At 37.8% G+C, this 25,318-nt stretch overlaps 1 protein-coding gene across 4 annotated transcripts in view; it reads right to left on the bottom strand.

Annotated features, from left to right (window-relative positions):
• CENPC (centromere protein C) overlaps window positions 1-24,747 on the bottom strand; it is an 84,271-nt gene extending 59,524 nt beyond the window's left edge. For 3 of the 4 annotated variants that reach the window (XM_081587845.1, XM_081587836.1, XM_081587826.1), the window contains exons 1-8: window positions 24,500-24,747; window positions 18,895-18,941; window positions 17,676-17,746; window positions 16,719-16,813; window positions 13,945-14,044; window positions 6,054-6,336; window positions 4,613-4,828; window positions 227-834 (exon numbers count right to left, since the gene is read on the bottom strand). In XM_081587845.1, the coding sequence (XP_081443971.1) occupies window positions 227-834; window positions 4,613-4,828; window positions 6,054-6,336; window positions 13,945-14,044; window positions 16,719-16,813; window positions 17,676-17,746; window positions 18,895-18,941; window positions 24,500-24,517 (1,438 nt within the window). In that variant the 5' untranslated portion in view covers window positions 24,518-24,747. Of the gene's footprint in view, window positions 1-226; window positions 835-4,612; window positions 4,829-6,053; window positions 6,337-13,944; window positions 14,051-16,718; window positions 16,814-17,675; window positions 17,747-18,894; window positions 18,942-24,499 lie in introns of all 4 variants that reach the window. The other variant, XM_081587816.1, reaches the window with a different exon arrangement.
• Between the last annotated feature and the right edge of the window lie 571 nt (window positions 24,748-25,318).

The raw sequence follows: 25,318 nt of genomic DNA, 5'->3' as shown, positions 1-25,318 counted from the left end.
GCCTTTTACTTCTCCCTTTACATATGCTGTAATCTTAGAAGCTACCCCAAAATCAAGTGACCTGGAACTGAAGTACAATATAAAATAAAGAGACTCCAGAAAAAAGCTTGCAGGCTTTCAAGGCTTTGTACAGATTTAATGCCTACTTTCTAAAGCTAAATAGGAATATTATAAAAAGCAAAGTGGTAGATTAATATTCATAGTTAAATTTAATATAAACACTTACCCACAGAGAGCAACTGATTTTTGGAAATGCTAACGCTTATCTCTTCACCCTCTTCCATATTTTTGTCTGAATTTCTTTGTAACTTGTCTTGGACAGTATGTGATATATTTATATTTTTATCTTTAGACTGCCTCACATCAACTTCTTCTTCAGATACATTGGCCTTAGATTTTGTTCTCTGTTTTTGTTTTATAGTCCTTTTGTCTCCAGATGATTTTTTTGCATTCTCAGAATATATTTCGTATTTTGTAGATTTACAATTATTTTCTACTTCATCAGTCAAAGCACAACTCCCACCCAGTATTTTTTGTTCAGAGGGCTGAGATTTCTCTACTGGGTGAGCTTTGTCAGGATACCTGTCACTTGTCAAAGCCATAGATGATACAGTGTCATGTTTTTCTCTTGACTTCTTCCTTTGAAGGACAGTGCTCTCAGCAGGGGATGCTGTGTGCTGCTTCAGAGGCCCAGTCTTTCTTGGTATAGTAATCCAAGGTTGACTGACAAAACTTTTATCTGATTCATCAATTATAAATTCATCTTCCAATAACTTCATATCATTTGCAGGAGATAAATGAGGTGGAACTGTTGCTATATGCCTAACAACAGAACTAAAACAGAATGTTACAATAAATAATAGCTCAAAAAAGTAAAGTTTATATCTTTGCTCTAAAGAGCAGTTGACATGTCTCTTCAATTTTTCCTTATACTTTAAAATCCTTCCCTCCTTTTACATTTCTGTAATATCTGAGCATACTCATTTATAATATTGATGGGATCACAGAAATTTAAAGCTGGAAGCATCTCTACGTCATCAACTAATTTCAGGTTCCCCATTCATTAGAAATATTAAACAGATGAAACCCAGAGATGTATAAATACTGCCCAGATATACTCACTTACAGTATAAAAACGCATGCCATTATTATAATGTTAAATTAAATTCTGTTTTTATAGATGTCTCACGGGCATGAATTTCTTAACATCCAAAACAAGATTATTTCTGAGACACCTTCTAGTTTAACAATTTAAAAAAACACTACTAAATTACAGACTAAATTATATTATATAAAAATTCATTCCAAGTTTGCAAATTCACACACATTTTCATATGTGTTTAACCTGATGGAATAATTTTGCATTTCCTTCCTCTTTGTGACAACAGGCTTGAGCAAACCATATCCTAGAGTGAAATATGCAAAAATAAATAGGTCAAACATCCAAATTCCAAAGGCAGTACATGTACTCCTTCTTCTGCCTTTTTCACTTGAGTAAGGATGCTTAACTATTTTTATACACAGTAGAAGAAAAGCTAGGATGGAAAAATTGGATTGTCACGTCTATATTTTTTCCCTTTATGAAAAGATTATGAGATGAAAATGCCTTCTATACTTCTCTAATCTCAAACACCTGATAAATCTTCCACTATAAAAAACATATACATATATATGCTAAGAAATGTATCTTCTAATAGGCAGAGTCTTACAAGTTTATATAATTAGAAAAATCTAGAAAAGCTAATAAAAAAACAAAGTATAAATAGGAGACTATATAATATATAAATAGATCATGTTTAAACAGAAATATTATTTTTCAGCACTTAATTAGCCAATCTGATAGAAATATATTTAACTTGCTTTATTGTGTATTATCTGTAGGGCTTCCCAGGTGGTTCAGTGGCAAAGACTCTGCCTGGAGAAGGAAATGACAATCCACTCCAGCATTCTTGCCAGGGAAATTATGTGGACAAAGGAGTCTGGTAGGCTATAGTCTCTGGGGTTGCAAAAGAGTTGGACACAACTTAGGGACTAAAGAATAACAAATATTACCTGCAATATCTATTAATTCCACATATTAAAGAAGTAATCCTAGGGACTTCCTGCAGGTCCAGTGGTTAGAACTCTGCACTCCCACTGCAGGGGACATGGGTTCAATCCCTGGACAGGGAACTAGGATCCCACATGCCAGGCAACCAGAAAAACAAAAAATAATTCTATGTATTTAAAAATAAAAGTTTTCCCAAACCAGCCAATAAGAACTCTCTATATCCCTCCTTTATTCTATTTCCAGAGACTTTCATAACTTTAAGGTTATTCAAACCAAAGATATCCTTGGGAAACAACCTTGACACTTACTACAGATCAAAATGTTTATATCCCTCTGAAATTAATAAATTAAAACCTAATCCCCAATATGATGGTATTTTAGGGTGGGGTCTTTAGGTAGTGATTAGGTAACTAGGGTGCAATGGCTTATGAATGGAATTAGTAGCTTTTATAAGAGAAACCCCAGAAAACTCCCTCACTACCTTCTACCATTTGAGGTTATAGCAATAAGATAGCCATCATGAACCAGGTCTCACCAGACACTGAATCTACTTGAGCCTTGATCTCGGACTTCTCAGCCTCTAGCATCGTGAAATAAATTTCTGTTGCTTATGAGCCATCCAGACTATGCTGGTCTATTTAGTAGCCCAAATTAAAAAAAAAATTTTAATTAAATATTAAAATTCAGAATACAGAAAGATGACTTCTGGCTCAGTGGGAAAACACCATTTGAGTTGGATCTTGACGAACAGGTATGAATTGGCCACGAGGACATGCAAGAAAGAATCAGAAGGAAAAGCATAAGCAAAACAAAGAAGCAAGAAAACAGGAGGAATAGTGAACAATTACATCTGGTTATCGGAGAAGGTACTGGCACCCCACTCCAGTACTCTTGCCTGGAAAATCCCATGGACCGAGGAGCCTGGTAGGCTGCAGTCCATGGGGTCGCTAAGAATCGGAGACGACTGAGCGACTTCACGTTCACTTTTCACTTTCATGCATTGGAGAAGGAAATGGCAACCCACTCCAGTGTTCCTGCCTGGAGAATCCCAGGGACGGGAGAGCCTGGTGGGCTGCCGTCTATGGGGTCACACACAGTCGGACACGACTGAAGCAACTTAGCAGCAGCAGCACATCTGGTTATAGCAATTAAACAAACTATACTTACTAGTTTATCAAAAAAAACGACACATTAAAAAATAATTACTCTTTTGGACACAGATATAATTAGTCCATAAATGTAACATATTTGTATCAGAAAGCAGGGACAATATGCATACAGGGGTAAAAATGCCATATGTACCTACGTGTGTACACACACACACACACACACACACACACACACAGAAAGAGAAAGAGAGATGGGAGAGGAGGAGCAAGACTATGGAGGTGGAGGGAGAGAGGAGTCAACTATGAAACAGAGATTGAACCAATGAGGAATTTCATTCATTCAATGTTTTTATAAAACCTTCCTAATAGATTTGCGAGCACTCTGACAGATCTCATAGAAAATACAAAAGAAACTAAACTCCCAGAAAGATGGGATTATGTCTTAATCTACTAAGAAAGACATACATAAAATAGTTAAACTGTAATACAAGGTAAGAAACTATTTTTAAAAAACACTGGAGGGAAACTTTTAGAAGAAAACATAAATTGGCATATGACAAGGGGAAAGGGTGTGCCAAAGCCAGGACAACTGCAAATACATATAACAAAAACAGTTCACTAGTGAGAGTGAAGGCCTTAAATATCAGCTATAAAGTGAAAGTGAAAATGATGGTCACTCAGTCGTGTACGATTCCCTGTGACCCCATGGACCGTAGCCCACCAGGCTCTTCCGTCCATGGAATTCTCCAGGGAACAATACTGTAGTGGGCTGCCATTCCCTTCTCCAGGGGATCTTCCAGACTCATCGACTGAACCCGAGTTCCTGCATTGCAAGCAAATTCTTTACTGTCTGAGCCACCAGGGAAGCCCCAAATACCAGTTGACAACTCTGAAACTTATTCTGTAGACCAACGACAACTCTGAAATTTATTCTGTAGACCAGTGGTTCTCAACCCTAGCTGCTGTTGATTCCAGTTAACTCTACGTGCAGCCAGTTAAAAATCACTGTATGGACACTGTAGAACTACTGAAAGTTTTTAAGTAGGCAAGAACAGATTAAAACTTATTTTAGGACTACCATTTTACTAACACGATCAAAAGAAATAGAAAAATATATTTAAAACACTTAACAATGACACACAGGCACCCTGACAATTTTACTTCTAAATATTGCCTTTATTTTTTGATATCATATGTACTAGAAAGTGTTGATGAACAGAAGTAATAAAAGCTGAAGAAACTTATTTTCTTTCACATTTAATTTAGAATCCATTAAACGGTGGCTTTGGGGTTAATTTACTGGTAAGAAATTCACTCTCCTTATGGGTTAAACATAATTTCAATTAAAAATTATGTCAATTAAGATTCACTTCTAGTTAAATGTCATTAAGAATCCTTAAGTACTATTCAAAGAATGTGAAAGAAAAATGTGGACCATTTCTTAATAACTTACCTGGACTCACTTTTTCTTTTTACAGTTTCTAAAAACAACGCTGAAAAACTCTTCCTAGCTTGCGGTTGATTTTCATATTCTGAATCTTGTATTCTTTTTTGAGATGTTCCTGATTGTTTCCTTTCTTGTGGTCTTTCTGATACTTTATCCTCTATTTCTGATACTTCATTCATTATTTCTACTTTCTTCAAAACATCTTTATCTTCAAAGCTTAACCTAAAAGTTAGAAGGACGACAAGCTGAATGTTTCCACCATTTGCTGAGTTGTAAGTTTTCTTGAACTTCCCTACAGTGATAATACAACCACTTACAAAATTTTCCAATGGGCCTTTATTTAAACTTTATAAATGCTGATCTGTTTCTCTCACAAAATTACACAAGACAAATTGTTCAGAAAAATTAAATTTTGTATTTGCTGATAGAAAAAAAACAAGAGAAAAAGGATGGTTAAATCATATAACAAGGCAAATTGTAGCTTAAAATACTAGTTCTCAAACATTTCATATGAATCTCAATCCTCTGGGGAATCTTATTAAAATGTAGATTTTTATTCAATAGGTCTAGCATAGAGTTTGAGATTATGTATTTCTAATAGGCTTTCAGATAATATCATTTCTCTTGATCCTGAGCTTCAGATCACACTTTGGACTGTAAAATCTTAAGAGTATACTTAACTCCTCAGCTCCAAGAATCAAACAGGAAAGATCCTATACGGATATTATACTTACGGCAGAGGTTTTCCAATAGCAAAGGACCTTGAACAATCAATTTTGCTTCTTAAAGGCCAAAGGGAAAGAAAGTCCCAGGAAATGGATGTGGGTTTACCACAATTCATCTTCAACAATACTAACTCTTGGCTACCCCACAAAGTGACCTGATACATACCTACTCTGGTAATTAAAAATAACATATGGAAAATACAAATTATTTCTCTTAGGAAGCTATAGAAAATTTATTAGGAGAAAAAAAAATATCCTGTGACAAACCATTATGAGAAAGAATCTGTGTATAAATATACATATATATATGCATAAGTGAGTCAATTTGCTATACAACAGTAATTAATATATTTTAATTCAACTATATGACACTCAAAAAAGGTTTTTAAAAAGTATCTGAATATAACAAAATATTCACATATGTCAAATTGGAATATATGAGTGCCTACTATATTATCTTCTATATGTCTTTAATATTTTTTTTAGATCATAAAGAAAAAAGAAAAAAAATATGCTTTTCCATAGACCATAGAAAAGTTTACCCCCATATGCATAGTAAATATGAATTGAATATATGCCCAATGTATGTCTACTTTTCTCATAACATGTAAATATTCAATATTTACTGTAAAATACACAAAAGACTAAATTACCCACCTTTTAACATAAGAAATAAAATTGTTACAGAAAGATTAATATTTCATAAATAAATAAAACTTCACCTTTTTCTGGTTTTATGAGAAATCTCTGTACTTGAAGACAGCATATTTACTGAATTTTCAGAAGTGTAGGTCTCTCTCTTTTGGGCAACAGATGGACTACCCTTTCGCAATGAAGATGCTTTTATATCCAGGTCAGAGGGTGAGCCAATAGATAAGTAACACTCCTCATCAGCTTCACTGTGATTATCTTTTTCTTTTTTACCTGACATTTTTCTCAAGTCAGATATATTTTTAGAATGAACATCAGTTGCCAAAACTTTCCGATGAACCTCATGGTCCTGAACTAGAAAAAAAATTATATGAAGCTATTAAAAACTCTTTAAATAATATTAGAACAAAATGTGCTTTCTGAAGTTCAGCAACAATTTAATTAGAAAGTTTTCAGAAGACTCACAAATCTTCAAGTTTATAATCAAAGATCTAGGAATAAAATATGCAAGTATTTTAAAAATCCTAATTTATGAAATTAATAAACTGAAAGATGTATTTGGTCCATGCTCCACAGTTCTGAAATGAGTAAAAGCTTCAAACATAGAAAATTCACAGTTCTATTGATACATGAAATTTATTCAAGATTTGAATATAGTCAAACTCATAGAAGAAGATATTAAAATAGTGGATGCCAGGGATTGGGAGCAGGGAGAAATTCAGAGTTGCTGATTAACAGATGCAAAGTTTCAGTTGTACAAGATAAATAAATTAGATATCTAGTGTACAACATTGTGCTTATAGGTAACAATACTCTCAGTTCAGTTCAGTCGCTCAGTCGTGTCCGATTCTTTGCAACCCCATGAATCGCAGCACGCCAGGCCTCTCTGTCCATCACCAACTCCCAGAGTCCACCCAAACCCATGTCCATCGAGTCGGTTATGCCATCCAACCATCTCATCCTCTGTCGTCCCCTTCTCCTCCCGCCCCCAATCCTACCCAGCATTAGGGTCTTTTCCAATGAGTCATCCCTTCGCATGAGGTGGCCAAAGTATTGGAGTTTCAGCTTCACCATCAGACCTTCCAATGAACACCCAGATTGATCTCTTTTAGGATGGATTGACAGGATCTCCTTGCAGTCCAAGGGACTCTCAAGAGTCTTCTCCAACACCACAGTTCAAAAGAATCAATTCTGCGGCGCTCAGCTTTTTTCACCGTCCAACTCTCACATCCATACATGACCATTGGAAAAACCATAGCCTTGACTAGACGGACTTTTGTTGGCAAAGTAATGTCTCTGCTTTTAAATATGCTATCTAGGTTGGCCATAACCTTCCTTCCAAGGAGTAAGTGTCTTTTAATTTCATGGCTGCAATCACCATCAGCAGTGATTTTGGAGCCCAAAAAAATAAAGTCTGACACTGTTTCCACTGTTTCCCCATCTATGTCCCATGAAGTGATGGGACCAGATGCCATGATCTTAGTTTTCTGAATGTTGAGCTTTAAGTCAACTTTTTCACTCTCCTCTTTCACCTTCATCAAGAGGCTCTTTAGTTCTTCACTTTCTGCCATAAGGGTGGTGTCATCTGCATATCTGAGGTTATTGATATTTCTCCCGGCAATCTTGATTCCAGCTTGTGTTTCCTCCAGCCCAGCGTTTCTCATGATGTACTCTGCATATAAGTTAAATAAGCAGGGTGACAATATACAGCCTTGACGTACTCCTTTTCCTATTTGGAACCAGTCTGTTGTTCCATGTCCAGTTCTAACTGTTGCTTCCTGACCTGCATACAGGTTTCTCAAGAGACAGGTCAGATGGTCTAGTATTCCCATCTCTTTCAGAATTTTCCACAGTTTATTGTGATCCACACAGTCAAAGGCTTTGGCATAGTCAATAAAGCAGAAATAGATGTTTTTCTAGAACTCTATTGCTTTTTCGATGATCCAGCGGATATTGGCAATTTGATCTCTGGTTCCTCTTCCTTTTCTAAAACCAGCTTGAACATGAGGGGCTAGGCCAGGCCGGGGGCCGGGGGCGGCGGCTGAGAGGGGCTAGGCCGGGCCGGGGGCCGGGGGTGCGAGGCGGCTGCGACGGCTCGGCGCAGAAGCGTGGCTGAGAGGGGCTAGTCCGGGCCTGGGGCCGGGGGCCGGGGGCCGGGGGCGGCGGCAGCGAGAGAAATTACCCAAGGCCCAAGGTAAGAGAAACCCAAGTAAGACGGTAAGTGTTGCGAGAGGGCATCAGAGGGCAGAGACTCTGAAACTGGAATTACCGAAAACTAGCTAATCTGATCACACGGACCACAGCCTTGTCTATCTCTATGAAACTAAGCCATGCTGTGTGGGGCCACCCAAGACGGATGGGTCATGGTGGAGAGGTCTGACAGAATGTGGTCCACTGGAGAAGGGCATGGCAAACCACTTCAGTATTCTTGCCTTGAGAACCCCATGAACAGTATGAAAAGGCAAAAAGATAGGACACTGAAAGATGAACTCCCCAGGTCAGTAGGTGCTCAATATACCAAAGGAGATCAGTGGAGAAATAACTCCAGAAAGAATGATGGGATGGAGCCAAAGCAAAAACGATACCCAACTGTGGATGTGACTGGTGATAGACGCAAAGTCCGATGCTGTAAAGAGCAATATTGCATAGGAACCTGGAATGTTAGGTCCATGAATCAAGGAAAATTGGAAGTGGTCAAACAGGAGATGGCAAGAGTGAACATTGACATTCTAGGAATCAGCGAACTAGCGAACTAAGATGGACAGGAATGGGTGAATTTAACTCATATGACCATTATATCTATTACTGTGGGCAAGAATCCCTTAGAAGAAATGGAGTAGCCATCATGGTCAACAAAAGAGTCCAAAATGCAGTACTTGGATGCAATCTCAAAAACGATAGAATGATCTCTGTTCGTTTCCAAGGCAAACCATTCAATATCACGGTAATCAAAGTCTATGCCCCGACCAGTAACGCCGAAGAAGCTGAAGTTGAACGGTTCTATGAAGACCTACAAGACCTTCTAGAACTAACACCCAAAAAAGATGTCCTTTTCATTATAGGGGACTGGAATGCAAAAGTAGGAAGTCAAGAAACACCTGGCGTAACAGGCAAGTTTAGCCTTGGAGTACAGAATGAAGCAGGGCAAAGGCTAATAGAGTTTTGCCACGAGAACACACTGGTAATAGCAAACACCCTATTCCAACAACACAAGAGAAGACTCTCTACGTGGACATCACCAGATGGTCAACACCAAAATCAAATTGATTATATTCTTTGCAGCCAAAGATGGACAAGCTCTATACAGTCAGCAAAAACAAGACCGGGAGCAGACTGTGGCTCGGATCATGAACTGCTTATTGCCAAATTCAGACTTAAATTGAAGAAAGTAGGGAAAACCACTAGACCATTTAGGTATGACCTAGATCAAATCCCTTATGAGTATATAGTGGAAGTGACAAATAGATTTAAGGGACTAGACCTGATAGACAGAGTGCCTGATGAACTATGGACAGAGGTTCATGACATTGTACAGGGATCAAGAAAATCCCCATGGAAAAGAAATGCAAAAAAGCAAAATGGCTGTCTGAGGAGGCCTTACAGATAGCTGGGAAGACAAGAGAAGTGAAAAGCAAAGGAGAAAAGGAAAGATATTCCCATCTGAATGCAGAGTTCCAAAGAATAGCAAGGAGAGATAAGAAAGCGTTCCTCAGCGATCAGTGCAAAGAAATAGAGGAAAACAACAGATTGGGAAAAACTAGAGATCTCTTCAAGAAAATTAGAGATACCAAAGGAACATTTCATGCAAAGATAGGCTCAATAAAGGACAGAAATTGTATGGACCTAACAGAAGCAGAAGATATTAAGAAGAGGTGGCAAGAATACACAGAAGAACTGTACAAAAAAGATCTTCACGACCCAGATAATCACAGTGGTGTGATCACTCACCTAGAGCCAGACATCCTGGAATGTGAAGTCAAGTGGGCCTTAGAAAGCATCACTACGAACAAAGCTAGTGGAGGTGATGGAATTCCAGTTGAGCTATTTCAAATCCTCAAAGGTGATGCTGTGAAAGTGCTGCACTCGATATGCCAGCAAATTTGGAAAACTCAGCAGTGGCCACAGGACTGGAAGAGGTCAGTCTTCATTCCAATCCCAAAGAAAGGCAATGCCAAAGAATGCTCAAACTACCGCACAATTGCACTCATCTCACATGCTAGTAAAGTAATGCTCAAAATTCTCCAAGCCAGGCTTCAGCAACAATCCTCTACCGTATACTTAAAAATCTGTTGAGTGAGATCTCACTTAAAATATTTTTACCACAACAAAATAAAAAATGTTTTACAGATTTGAGTAACTCTATACATAGCTAAGGGCTTCCCAGGTGACAGTGGTAATGAATTTGCCTGTCCAGCAAGAGACCTGGGTTTGATCCCTGGGTCAGGAAGATGCCCTGGAGAAGGAAATGACAACCCACTCCAGTATTCTTGCCTAGGAAACCCCATGGATAAAGGAGCCTGGCGAATGGAGTTGCAAAAGAGTCAGACACTACTTAGTGACTAAACAACAACATACATAGCTAAAATAAGTAATAGGTAATCCTAGAGAAATTATGAGATTCAATCTTTAGGTTAATAGTTCAGTAAACTAGGGCAGCTAGATGAGCACACTTTTGCACATATACATACATATGTACATATGGAACAGATATATATATATAATACACATGTATATATAGAGAGAATAGTAATATATATGTATATATATGTATGTATTTAAAGAGATGACACTTTGGACTTCAAATTCTAAGAATGCATAAATTAAAAAAAAAAAATGTACTTAACCAGTGGGAGATGTTATCTCATTGTAGCTTTGATTTGCATTTCTCTCATAATGAGTGATGTTAAGCATCTTTTCATGTGTTTATTAGCCGTCTGCATGTCTTTTTGGAGAAATGTCTGTTTAGGTCTTTTTCCCACTTTTTGACTGGATTGTTTGTTTTTCTGGTATTGACTTATATGAGCTACTTGTATATTTTGGAAATTAATCCTTTGTCAGTTGTTTCAGTTGCTATTATTTTCTCCCATTCGGAGGGCTGTCTTTTCACCTTGTTTATAGTTTCCTTTGCTGTGCAAAGCTTTTAAGTTTAATTAGGTACCACTTGTTTTTATTTCCTTTACTCGAGGAAGTGGATCATAGAGGATCTTGCTTTATGTTATCGAGTGTTCTATGTTTTCCTCTAAGTTTTATAGTTTCCTGTCTTACATTTAGGTCCTTAATCCATTTTGAGTTTATCTTTGTGTATGGCATCAGGTATGTCCGACTCTTTTGCAACTTCATGGACTATATACAGTCCATGGCATTCTCCGGGCCAGAATACTGAAATGGAAAGCCTTTCCCTTCTCCAGGGGATCGTCCCAACCCAGGGATCAAACCCAGGTCTCCTGCATTGCAGGCAGATTCTTTATCAGCTGAGCCACAAGGGAAGCCCACATGGTGCTAGGAAGTGTTCTAACTTCATTCTTTCACAGGTAGCTGACCAGTTTTCCCAGTACCACTTATTATTGAAGAGGCTATCTTTGCCCCATTGTATATTCTTGCCTTCTTTGTCAAAAAGAAGGTACCCATAGGTGTGTGGGTTTATTTCTGGGCTTTCTATCTTGTTCCACTGGTCTATACTTCTGTTTTAGTGCCAGTACCATACTGTCTTGATGACTGTAGCTTGGTAGTATAATCTGAAGTCAGGAAGGTTGCTTCCTCTAACTGCGTTCTTCTTTCTCAAGACTGCTTTGGCTATTCGGGGTCTTTTGTGTTTCCATATGAATTGTGAAATTTTTTGTTCTATTTCTGTGAAAAATGCCATTGGTAATTTGATAGGGATCGCATTGAATCTGTAGATTGCATTTGGTAGTATATCATTTTCACAATAGTGATTCTTCCTACCCAGGAACATGGAGTATCTCTCTGTTTATTTCATCTGATATCTTCATCAGTGTCTTAAAATTTTCTGTATACAGTTCTTTTGTCTCCTTAGGTAGGTTTATTCCTAGATATTTTATTCTTTTTGTTGCAATGGTGAATGGGATTTATTCCTTAATTTCTCAGATTTTTCATTGTTAGGATATAGGAATTCAAGTGATTTCTGTCTATTTTTTTGTATCCCATAATTTTGCTGAGCTCACTGATTAGCTCTAGTAATATTCTGACAGTATCTTTAGGGTTTTCTGTGTATAGATTCATGTCATCTGCAAACAGTAGGAGCTGCACTTCTTCTTTTCCAATCCGGACTCCTTTTATTGCTTTTTCTTCTCTGATTGCCACAGCTATGACTTCCATAACTATGTTGAAAAACAGTGGGGAGAGTGGACAACTTTGTCTTGTTCCTGATTATAGAAGGAATGCTTTCAGTTTTTCACCACTGAGAATAATGTTTGCTGTGGTCTTATCATATATAGCCTTTACTATGTTGAGGTAGGTTCCTTCTATGCCCATTTTTTGAAGAGTTCTAATCATAAATGGGTGATGAATTCTGTCGTAGGCTTTTTCTGCATCTATTGAGAGGATCATATGGTTTTTATCTTTCAATTTGTTAATATGGTGTTATCACACTGATTGATTTGCATATAATGAACAATCCTTGCATCCCTGGAATAAACCCAACTTGATCATTGTATATGAGCTTTTTAATGTGTTGTTGAATTCTGTTTGCTAGAATTATGTTGAGGATTCTTGCATCTATGTTCATCAGTGATACTAGCTTGAAGGACATAAATATATATGTTTGTATGTAGAAAAGCTAAATGATACAAAAATAAGAATTTTCACAAAATTCCTATACAAATCAATCCAACTTTAGTGAAAATCATAACAAAATTTTACTGGAAACAATAAAGTTCATAGAAAGTAAAAACTTCTAAGAGTGGCTGAATAGTGACTATAAACATGTTTATATCACCATATTGTTATAAAAATACTATTAGTAAAACGGTATTGTGTTGACATTAAGAATAAACAAATGGACCAAAATTCAAAAGTACATTGAGGGACCTCCCTGGTGGTATAGTGGATAAGAATCCATCTGCCAATGCAGGGGACACATCCACATGCCGTGGAGCAATTAAGCCAGTGCACCACAATTACTGAGCCTGGGTACTGCAACTACTGAAGCCCAGGAGCCCTAGAGCCTCTGTGCTGCAACAAGAAAAGACACTGCAAGGAGCAGTCTGCACACCACAATGAAGAGTAGCCCCCACTCACTGCAACTACAGAAAGCATGCACCCAGTAATGAAGACTCAGGATAGCCAAAAATAAATAAATAAAAATTACTTTTTTAAAGCTTATTGAATGATATATGATAAAAGTAGCCCATTGAGATGAGAATGGATCAAGTAACTAATGAACACACCTAGCACAAATGACCATCATGAAGAAAATATTTAATAAAATTATAACATTATGTCACATTATATAAACAGACTCACAGAGAACAGACTTGTAGTTGCCAATGGGTAGGGAGGTTGGGAAGGGAAGGATAGGGAGCTTGGGATTAGCAGACGCAAACTACTGTATACAGGATGGATAAATAACAGGGTCTTACTGTAGAACACAAGGAACTATCCTGTCTATCCTGTGGTAAACTATAATGGAAAAGAATATTAAAAAGAATATATGTACATATATATGTATAACTGAGTCACTTTGCTGTACAGCAGAAATTAAACACAACATTCCAAATCAACTATATTTCAATAAAAATTTTTAAAACTTATTCATGTTAAAAAAACACAGACACACACACCAACAATGGACTTGAGAGAGACTCAAAAACAACTTCATCTATTTCACAATTCTGTCTAGGCTGACCCTGACCTTGTCCCACCAAGACAACATATGTGCTACCTTAGCATATTTACCTTTTAAAATATACCAAGGCAAATATTATCCATGGGGATGCTACCAACCTGATTTGTTGACAGCTTCATTTGGTTCTACAGATACCTGCAGAGGGGCTTCTTTCTTCCTTGAAGAAACTGGACCTGACTTTGGATGTGATTTCTGGCTCTGAGTCTAAAAGAGATACAGCATTAGATCCACTCTATTTAATTACCAATTTTGATTAAACATATTTGTTTTTAAACTGAAAAAAAAATTTAAAAACATGAAATGAGCTGGTAAAGTTGCATACTTAAATAACTCTGTAGAAACCAAATTCCTATAACCTATCATAGCAACAATGAACAGCTTTTAAAAACCTAAAGAAGATTAGATAAATAAATTGCCATATAGGCATTTAACATCACGAATACAAGAGAAATGAATAAAGTACGGTAATATGAATGATTATGTTAAACAAACAAACAAAAGCAAGGTGCTCTAGAAGACTGTGAGATCAGAGACATGAAACAAAACTGAAAGTAAGAGTAATACACTGAAAATAGAGACATTAAGTAGAAGTATTCAAAACGCATCTTCCTTCTTGCCCCACTAGGCTGAGAACACTCATTGTTAAAATCAGACACCCAAGCAGGAGAGATTTCTTTGTCAGAAAAACTTATCAAGTCAAGAGAAGAAAGCCTGCAGATATTAACAAGAAGCTATTCACAATGACATGGCCCATACAGACCACACTACAACAATGTACAACTCTTAAGTATGCAGAGTTTCCAATAACCATTTTAGTTTTACACTCTTAAAAGTGAGGAGACCAATAAGGATCACTGGAACATTTGACAAAGGTTCTAGTGTAAGCACGTGACTCAGATGGTAAAGAATCTGCCTGCAATGCAGGAAATCCGAGTTCAATCCCTGAGTCAGGAAGATCCCCTAAAGAAGGGAATGGCTACCCACTCCAGTATTCTTGCCTAGAAAATTCCATGGACAGAGGAGTCTGCCGGGATACAGTCCATGGAGTAGCAAAGAGTAGGACCCAACTGAGCAACTAACAATTAAAATTCTCTCTCCAAACTAGGGCTTCTCAGGTGGTGCAGTGGTAAAGAACCCACCTGCCAATGCAGGAGATGCAGGTTTGGTTCTTGGTCCAGAAAGATCCCCTGGAGAGGGAAATGGCAACCCACCCCAGTATTCTTGCCAGGAGAACCCATGGACAAAGGAGCCTGGTGGGCTACAGTCCACAGGGTGGCAAAGTGTCAGACATGACTTAGTGATTAAACAACAACAAAGTTATCCATTTGGGGAACCTCCAGGATTCCAATATGTCATGCCATCCCTGCACAAGTGTCAAAAGCTCTGCTTTCCCTCAGTAGACTCACTGTTTGGGCCAACCTAAAACCTTCAGTTTTTGCCCAAAATCAGCAAATACTCTCAAGGAAGAAAATGACTCACAATCATCAACTCCTATTCTAAGGATTTCACTCTCTTTTTTAGTTCATCTAAAGTATGTCCTTGTTGCTTCCACAACTCCCATGTCTCTAAAAAATGAGTTTTTTGCATTTTATTCTTTTTTTAAACTAGCTGTTGCAAAAGAAGCATTGACCTACTGCAATCTGTTACATCCTACCTGAAAGTAGAACCTCTACCCTTGATATCAAAGTCCCACAAGAACATTTTGAGAAAAGAAAAAGAAAAAGACAATATTGTTCATGAACATAGATGCAATCATCTTAAAATATTAGCAAACCAAGTCAGAACAAGTTAATACTTCATGACCAAGTCAAGATTATCCCAGGGAACTTAGTTAATTTAACTTTCAAAAATTAATACAATTTATCACATTAAAAAAAGTCTCTCAATTATGACAATGGATGTCTTCATTCCTTGGAACCAAAAGGCTATATGTGCTTAATTATTTGTTTATACAAGTTTCTAGTGAATGTTATTTCTAGCATCACAGGTATTCCTCTGAGATACTGCAAATTCAGTTTCAGACCACCCCAATGAAGCAAGTACTGCAATAAAGCAAAGCACATAAATTTTTTGATTCCCCAGTGTATATAAAAACTATGTTTCCACTAAAATGTAGTATAGGAAGTATGCAATAGCAGTATGTCTAAAAAAATCTGCATACCTTAATTAAAAAATATTTATCGCTAAAAAATGTTAACCATTGTCTGAGCCTTCTAGAAGTCATAATTTTTTTGCCATAGTAACTTCAAAGATCTCTGATCACAGATCATAACAAATATAACCATAATAAAAATGTTTGAAAGATAGTGAGAATTACCAAAACATGACAGAGACATGAAGCAAACAAATGCTGTCAGAAAAAACAGCGCTGACAGACTTGCTTGACACAGGGTTGCCACAAACCTTCAATTTGTAAAAAATGCACTATCTGTGAAGGGCAACAGGCAAAGCACAATATACAATGTATGTCAATATACAATTTTTCTCTTCAATTACTATTGTGCTTTTGAATAATTTATCCTCAATCATTAGCTTCAAAATCTCTATTTCAAAGGTGGCTATCTTGTAGAGTTAAGTCAATGTATCCTCTTAAGATATATAATCAATAAAAGACTGATTTCCCTGTTTAGCAATAAACTACCTTCAGTAAGAGTGAAAATTAATTGTGTTATAATTTGATGATTCTAATTGCCAGACCTCCAATTTCAACCACAGGAAATGCAGGACCAAAAATTTCACAAAATATCTCTAAATTTCATGTAAACTCAATGGAAATATAGGATCCCTTTTAAAGAATAAGACTTACAAACAACTAAAATGTATCTAATTTTGTGTATTGAGCTTTACTCATTTAGCTCTCCTTTTTACTTACCTCTTTGCTTGATGACTGAATACAAATATCTTTTGTTTTAGGTGTTGAATAAAGCACTGATTTTGTGGCATTTTTGCTAAAATCATTGGCAAGACCTAAAAAGTCAAAAAAAAAAAAATTTAAACGTATAAAAATTTTTGGTTATAATTAAAAGAAGCCCTATATGATACATGAAGAATTCTTTTGATTCTTTTAAGCACAATTAGTTTAACTGAAGTACAGACATCAATTCAATATTCAAATATACCTAGAAGGCATCAGGAACTGAAAAAGACAGACAAAATTCCTGAAGTAGTATGTGCCAATTCATCTTTCAGAACTTAAAAAGAAGAGATACTTTTCCACTATGTGTGCTTTTCTTTGGTTGGCTTTTTTTTTGTTTTGTTTGTTTGTTTTGGTTGGCTTTTATTCCAATTCCTTCTGATACTGATCAGCACTTAGAAAAGTTTTCTAAAAGAAAACTTGCCATAATATATCTTTTCTTTGGGAAGGGGTGCAAGTCATCAAATGTTATTTCAAGCTCTTCAGAGATCTCAAGAATTCTGCACATTTATTTCCATTAATAAGATACTTCCTCTTGTGTATGATAATTATTTATAGAATTCCAGACTACAGGAATTTAGTGTGAACTAAAGGGAATAACAAATTATTCTCATTTTTGCCAGTATTATCTTCAGTATGGAGAAGGAAATGGCAACCCACTCCAGTATTCCTGCTGGGAAAACCCCATGGACGCAGGAGGGTGGCGGGCTATAGTCCATGGGGTCGCAAACAGTTGGATATGACTGAGCAACTAACACACATCTTCAGTATACCAGAAGGTACATGAAGGACTGCACATGTACTCAAAATTCCTGGGAAAATATTTGCTGAAATGCTGGAACATATTTGCTGAATTTGATGTCAATGGACAAATTTATATTTCAGCCATCCCAATCCTCAAAAATGAAACCTTACTTTTTTCTTCAAAACAGTCTAGTAAGACTTCCAGTATATTCTGGCCTTGCTCCGTATTAATGTCAGGTGCCCTAGTAAGAAACAAAGAAGGGAAAATGCTAATGTATCATTTCTAAAAGATATTTGCTAATTATTAATATCTATCTTGAAAATTCCACATCTCCTTATTACAAAATGCTAATTTTTACTTAATGAGAAAAATAGCACCATGAAAATCTGAGGATAAAACAAGTATTTGAGAGACCAAGAGTTCCCAAAAAAGTATATGAAGCAGTATGTCATTGTCTACATTAACAATTATATTCCCTGATTGAATAGCCATGTCTAAAGCTGTTTTAGACTACTGCTGTACCTAAAAAAGAACATAAAACTTTTTTGAAAAAATTCAGTCATTCTTGAAATGCTTCTTTAATAAAGAATCTATAGTAACAAGTCCTAACAGCTCCAAGTAACACAGTCTTCCCGACATTTCAAATGCACTTTTGATTCAATATCCTTAATCTTAAGGAATTAATGAATCAATATAATTTTTAATTAAAAATTGTATTGATACAATTTTAGATCCACATGCAATTGTAAAAATAATATAAAAGAGATCCCTTGTTCACTTTATCCAGTTTCCTTCAATGGTAACATTTCACATAATAATACAATATATTATCAAAACCACGATATGGATATAGACAAAATCACCAATTTTATTCAGATTTTTCCACTTCTACATGTACTCATTTGCGTGTTTATGTTTGTGTATGTATTTAGTTCTATGCACTTTATCATATTTGAAGATTCAGTTATGACCACAGTAGTCAAGGTACTGAACAGTTCCATCACCACAAAGATCCTTCTATTGCCCTTTAGGATCACACCCACCTTTTCTTTTTCTTAGCCCCACAGAATAAACTACAACTTTCTGTTAGTACCATTCAAAGTCTAGAGTGCTTTACCCATAGCTGTCATTTAGTCAGAACTGAAACTGCCTCTTCCTGATCCATCACTCATCAGGTGAATTTCTTTTATAACTGCCATTTAGCCAATGCACTGTTTGTACTAATATTTCTCTGTTAATGTAAAATAACTAAGATGACTATACTTAACCAATGAGCATATAAATCATTATTTTAGTCAGAGGTACTAGTTTTTCCTTTCTGCATTTAAAAATTCCACTTTCTAAAGATGGGAATAAAAGTCATGTTAAAAGCTTAAGTATACAGATCACCTGGAAGGTCGGCAAAATCTTCTTCTATAGTCATTTTTGAGATGATCCTGAAAGAAAAGTAAATCATCAGTTTGGTGAAAAGTTAATTTCTTCATTTATTCATTCAGCAAGTATTTGCTGATTGTCTACTGCTGCTGCTGCTGCTGCTGCTGCTAAGTCGCTTCAGTCGTGTCCGACTCTGTGCGATCCCATAGACGGCAGCCTACCAGGCTCCGCTGTCCCTAGGATTCTCCAGGCAAGAATACTGGAGTGGGTTGCCATTTCCTTCTCCAGTGCATGAAAGGGAAAAGTGAAAGTGAAGTCGCTCAGTCGTGTCCGACTCTTAGCGACCCCACGGACTGTAGCCTACCAGGCTCCTCCGTCCACGGGATTTTCCAGGCAAGAGTACTGGAGTGGGGTGCCATTGCCTTCTCCGGATTGTCTACTACAACACTATAAAGAGGAATTCTTCTGGATCAAGTGAAAAACAATTTGGCTCACATCCACTGTTTCCAAACCTTTTTTATATTATTTCCTTACCCTGGATTTTTTTCGTCTTCTTCCTCTTCCTACTCCTCCATCTCCCCCTGCACCTCTTTCATCATCAAAATCATACTATCTGGGCTTCCAGTAACTCAAGTTAGTCCATCAACAGTATCTATTTATCTTCTTACCCTGTAGGTCAATCCCTCTAAATAACAGTAAAGAACAGACCGGCATAAAATGACAATGAAAAAGAGAATGGAACAGAGGACCATCTGCGGACAAACGCATATAACAAACTTCTGAAAGATGGAAACAAATGAAACATGATAATTGATGAAACAGAATAAAAGCAGAAGCAGCCTAAAGTAAGCTCAGAGGCTATTGTCCTGGATGAGGAGTGAATGACCAACATAATGAAAATGCAAGAAGATTCATCCCTAGGAAACTAAGAGTGAAATATCAGAAAAACTGAGGATTAAAAAGTGCTAGAATGTCTCCAGAAGAGAAATCAGGTAACCCCAACAAAGAGGAGGGGTTTCTCACATGGCGCTAGTGGTAAAGAACCTGCCTGCCAATACAGGAGACGTAGGAGATGCAGGTTCAATCCCAGGGTCGGGAAGATCCCCTGGAGGAGGGCATGGCAACCCACTTCAAAATTCTTGCCTGGAAAATTCCATGGACAGAGAAGCCTGGCGGGCCACAGTCCATAAGGTAACAAAAGGTCAGACATGACTGAAATGACTTAGCAACAAAGAAGAAGCCCCTATCAATGGAAACAACAGGAAAAAAATAAAATACGTGGATGTGTTGAAATTGGAAGTGGAAAACATATTTGTGATAATCTGGGTCCTATCTTTTAGGTATAAAATCTATAAAGTTAACTTTTCAAGTTGAAAACTGGGAAGTAATAGGATAAATACTATGCTTCTAAAAATATATAATTATCAATATAAAATGTTTAGTAAGCCGTACTCTTCCTTGGCCTAATGGGATATAAATAATCCCACTTCATGTGAACACTCTCTTTACCCTACTCTTGCTCTGACATTCTGACTCTTCTAACGCTCTTACAAACAACTCTAGGCCACTGTAGTTTCCACTCACAGCGACTGCTACTTTGCTTCACTTTTGAATTGAATTATTCAGAAAGATGAAGACATCTCTTTGAGTTTAAGAAACCTGAGAGCAGAGACTTTGTCTTAAGCTAGCTTATATTCTTCCCAGAGCTTTGCAAGTGTTGTATACCACAAAAACATGTTTTGTTATCTTTTTGACATGCCAAATAAATAAGACTAAAATTTATGAGATAAAAGTGTTTTTCTTTAAAGAAAATTAGTGTTTCACATAGCCTGTTAATTTCAGGAAGCACCTAAGGAGCAAAAGATTAAGTCTACTTTACAGATAGCAAACTAAGGAACAAAAACATCTAACTAGTCTGCATTTTATCACAAGATGGAAAATTAATGCACTTAGGTCTCTCATCAGCAATCAACATTCTAAAACACTTAAGCAAATTCTTGATAATTAATGTTAGTTAACTCCCTTCCAAGGTCTAAGTTAAGGTCATTCTTCTAATTTAACACAATAAAATGAAAAAGTCATCATATTTTTCACTGAATGTTTCTGAACATTAAATAACACCTGTAAAGTACTCTGTTACTCTTTTAAATAGAAAAAACTTAAGGCTAAGACAATTCATTCCTTCAGCAAATATGAATTAAGCACCTACTAGAGGGCCAAATGCTATTTTGGCACAGTAGAAAACAAGTGGTGAATAAGACAGACAAGGTCTTTTAATTTTAAATTAAAAGTTAGAATACAAAAATTATTAATTTTCAAACACACTCAAAAACTTTCAATTTCAACTCATCTTCATTCAATTTCAGATTCTTTCATTCACTATAAGACTATGTTTCTCAAAGAAAATAATATACATCACAGCAGAATTTCTCAAACCTAGCACTGATGACCTTTTGGGCTGAATGACTCGTGAGGACCTGTCCCGTGAATTGGTAGGATACTTGCAGCATCCCTGGCCTCCACCCATTAGATGCCCTTATACATCCTTATCCGCGCCTTTTCAAGACAACCAGAAATTTTCCCAGGCAACACCAAACACCTCCTGCAGGGCAAAATTACACCCAGTCTGAAATCACTAAAGTACAGGAATGACTGAGGATAATCTCTCAATTCCTTTCTCCCTTTGTCTTTTAAATGAGTTATGATGCAAAGTCAGATATTAGAACTAAAAGGGTCAAAACAATTCTAACTTTGGGGGGACTTCCCCAGTAGTCCAGTGGTTATGACTTTGGGCTTCCAGTGCAGAGGTCAGGTAGTGGATTCGATCCCTTGTCAGGGAAGTAAGATCCCACATGCCACATGGCCCAGCTAAGGGGTGGAGGTGGCGTGAACTGTGGGAATCTGCTCCCAGCCAAATCTTCTCAACAAACTTTCATGATCAAGTGATTCCTGGACAAGAAACAAAAGTGGAATTGTCCCATTCCCCAACGGATTTGAATAAAAACTGGTAATAAAATCAGGTGCAAACACAAAAGATGACACTGGAGAAGAACCAAACTGGGTCTATAAGGAGTCCTGCACATGAGGTGGCACACATATCCATACTGTGCCAAGGGCACTTGCATCTTACCACATCACTCTGAAAAATCACTACTATATGAATAGCTGGATGTGTTTTACGGGGAAAATGATTTTTGTCTTTGTGTCAGTGTTTCTGCACTAGTGCTTTGGCTCAGTAATAAACACAAGACATTTTGTTGGAAAATACAAGTGAACTGCGATCAAAAGAATAAGACACAGCAAACTGAACCAGCAGCTGCTCTTCCAGTTTCAGTGTTGTCTCTCTCTCCTCCTTAATCTGAGAAGCTAAGTGCAGTCAATGGGGCGGGCCATTACAAAGAGAAGGAAAGAGAGAGAACTTTGAAAGGAGACACAAGGGCAATGCTTCAAGAAGATTGACAGGAAAAGCAGGCAGCAGGAAAAGCAGTCAACATGAGAACTAAGACAAGCTTCAACCAGTCTAAGCCTTCCATATTCTGAAGGGCATCATCCTAAAACAAGGAGAAATTTGTAACAGGTGAGATCACAGTGAGAAAAGAAGTTGTTTACATTATTATTATTGATCATAGATTTTAAACACACGCCAACATCAATATAAATAAAACAATGATCATGGTTTTTAAATAAGAGAGAAAGAATGAGAAGATAAGCCACAGACTAGGAGAAAATATTTGCAAAAGGCACATCTGATAAGGGTTGCTATCCAAAATATACAAAGAACACTTAAAACGTAATAAAAAGAAGGGACTCCTCTGGAGGTCCAGTGGTCAAGGCTCCAGTTTCCAATGCAGAAGGTGTGGGTTCAATCCCTGGTCAGGGAGCTAGGATCCCACACGCCTCCCAGCACCTCCAACAAATAAAAACGAATAAACTAATTTTTTATCTCAATTAAAAAACAAATGATCCAAAGACCTTAACAGATACCTCACCTAAGAAGATATACAGATGGCAAGTAAGCTTGTGAAAAGATGCTCTTCATCATATGTTAATGGGACATGCAAACTAAAGCCAGATACCACTATATATCTGACTGTGTGTCCAAAATCTGGAAAAATGACAATGCCAATTGTGGAACAATGGGAACTCTCATTTTGGAAGGCAAAACGGTACAGCCACTTTTTCGGTGGTTTCTTACAAAAGTAAACATACTCTTACCAAATGACCCAGCAACAGCGCATTTTTCTTTAGTCAACAGTATGAAAATGTTGGGATAGAGAGTACTTTTTACCATGAGCACATGCATTATTTACATTATATATAACTGTCGGCTGAAAAAAATGCACAACTTAAAATTTATAATTTTTATTTGGTGACCTTACTTAGGACCATAGCTCAGGAGACAGGCTCTCAAAAAGAACTGCTCCAAAGAAGTAAGGGAGGACCTAGGATATACAGGAGTTTGGGCTGGGGAAAAAAAATCAAGTATCAAAACTATTGCTAATCATAAAAAAGACACCTTAAGCTAATGATTCTAGTGCTTCTCTATATATGGGAAGACGCAAGAGTCCAGACTCACATAAGTGTCTTTAACTGTCTAGGGCCAGTAGCCTGTTTCCTCCATCCTGAAGTCCCCTCAGGCACACTTAGGGGCAGCTGCAGCTTCTGGTGGCCTGAAGGTGGGCTACATTCTGTTTACTTAAGTGGAGGGCAACAATTTTTGTCTCAATAAACCTCTTTATGCATACAAGCATATATATACAACAATATAAATGGGAGTTCATCAATGCTGAAGATCTTAAACGGGGAGATAAAGTAGAAACTAGGAGTTTAGAATAGGGGCTGCTAAGGGTTGTATAACGTATAATAACTATAACAGGCTATGCGGTCGCCAACAGTCGGATACGAGACTCAGCGGCTAAAACAACAAAACCGTAAATCTAAAGCACAGAAAAGTGAATACCAAGGAGTCAGAAACTGCCCAACAAAAATGAGTTTCCGCCTCCTCAGTCATTCACCGCTTGCACTTTTAACCAGTAGCTGCCTCTCAGAAACCTATCAGAAACCTGCCTCTTTACATCAGCAATTCTGAAAGAAACGGTCACTTTCAAGGCTTTCCAACACTGCCAAGAAAAGAAAATTATTGGGAGGACTACGAACTGAAAGCTCAATCGCTCAGTGGTGTCCGACTCTTTGCGACCTCATGGACTGGAATCCGCCAGTCCCCTCTGTCCGGGGTATTCTCCAGGCAGGAACACTGGAGTGTGTTGCCATTTCTTCCTCCAGGGAATCTTCCCCACCCAAGGATCGAACCCTCCTCTCTCACATCTCCTTGTATTGGCAGGCAGATATTTTACCACTGAGCCACCTGCTGAATTCCTAGAACTGAAGTCAGGCTCAAAGGTAGAAATCACAAGATTCTCAGAAGAGAAAGTTACCCTAACAACTAGATTACAAAAAGCCTGAGGAAACACTGCCAAGTAAAGTAACTCTGAGTAGTGGCACCCGCTCACTTTCCTACTCAAAAAATTCGCGCAGCTTTCCATCCAAATCCTCCGGAAGCGACGACGCCGGCCCGAAGCTTCATTCTCCCCGCCTCATCCGGTTCCAGGCCTGCACTTACCAGCCCCCATGCAGCCATGTTCCGGCCCGGCTCCGACCGGGCAGGGGTTTGGGGCGTAAGTCTACACGGGTCAAAGCTCTGGCAGCCCAGCGAGGACTCAGTCACCCCAACACCAGCCAGAAGGAAACCCAACAGCGACCTTAGGCGAGAGACAGGGGGAAAAGGCGGGCTCCAAGAAGCCCCAAGCTACCGAGCGAGCGCGCCCAGTCGCGCGCCGCGTACTACCGAATTTAAAACGGACTGCACATGCGCAAACTGGGCTTGCCGACTTCATAGGAAGAAAGCCGTTGGGTGCCCGCCCCCTCATTTGTACGCGCCCCTTCGCCTTTTCGTAGCCCCGCCCACCCGCAGTAGCCCCGCCCGCCCCACCCCGCAGCCCCACCCCATCGTCCCAAATACTGAACCTCTCTTGCTCCCACAGCTTCCCTGTTCCTTTCTGGCTCACTCTCCCTCTTTCCCATGCGGAGAAGTTGTAAAACTTCTTGATGGTTACATTACAAAGTAAAAAGCAATATTTGGAAGGATACAAGGTAAAAAATTGCTGAAAACAGTTAAAGAGTAATGTTTTACTGTGCAGGTTCATTAGCCACACTCCAGCCCATTTATGCATCATCTCTGAAAGGAATAATGGTATATTAATAACGGTGATGAATGATGTATTTCCCACCCTGATTACGTTGGGGGGGGATTACTATTTCTGTGAGGCAGTGCCAACAAAATGACCCATGTGAGTACATACCACTTAAGTATGATTCCTGAAAAGAATCCTAAATCAGAAGTCTTGAAACCTGCTCAGCAGACTAGCTATCTCATGTATGA

Source organism: Giraffa tippelskirchi, chromosome 1, assembly GCF_054371585.1.
Source record: "Giraffa tippelskirchi isolate mGirTip1 chromosome 1, T2T-mGirTip1v1.2.pri, whole genome shotgun sequence".
NCBI classification, from domain to species: Eukaryota; Metazoa; Chordata; class Mammalia; order Artiodactyla; family Giraffidae; genus Giraffa; species Giraffa tippelskirchi.
The sequence above is the reverse complement of the archived record's forward strand: the minus strand, read 5'-3'. Positions and strand labels throughout refer to the sequence as shown.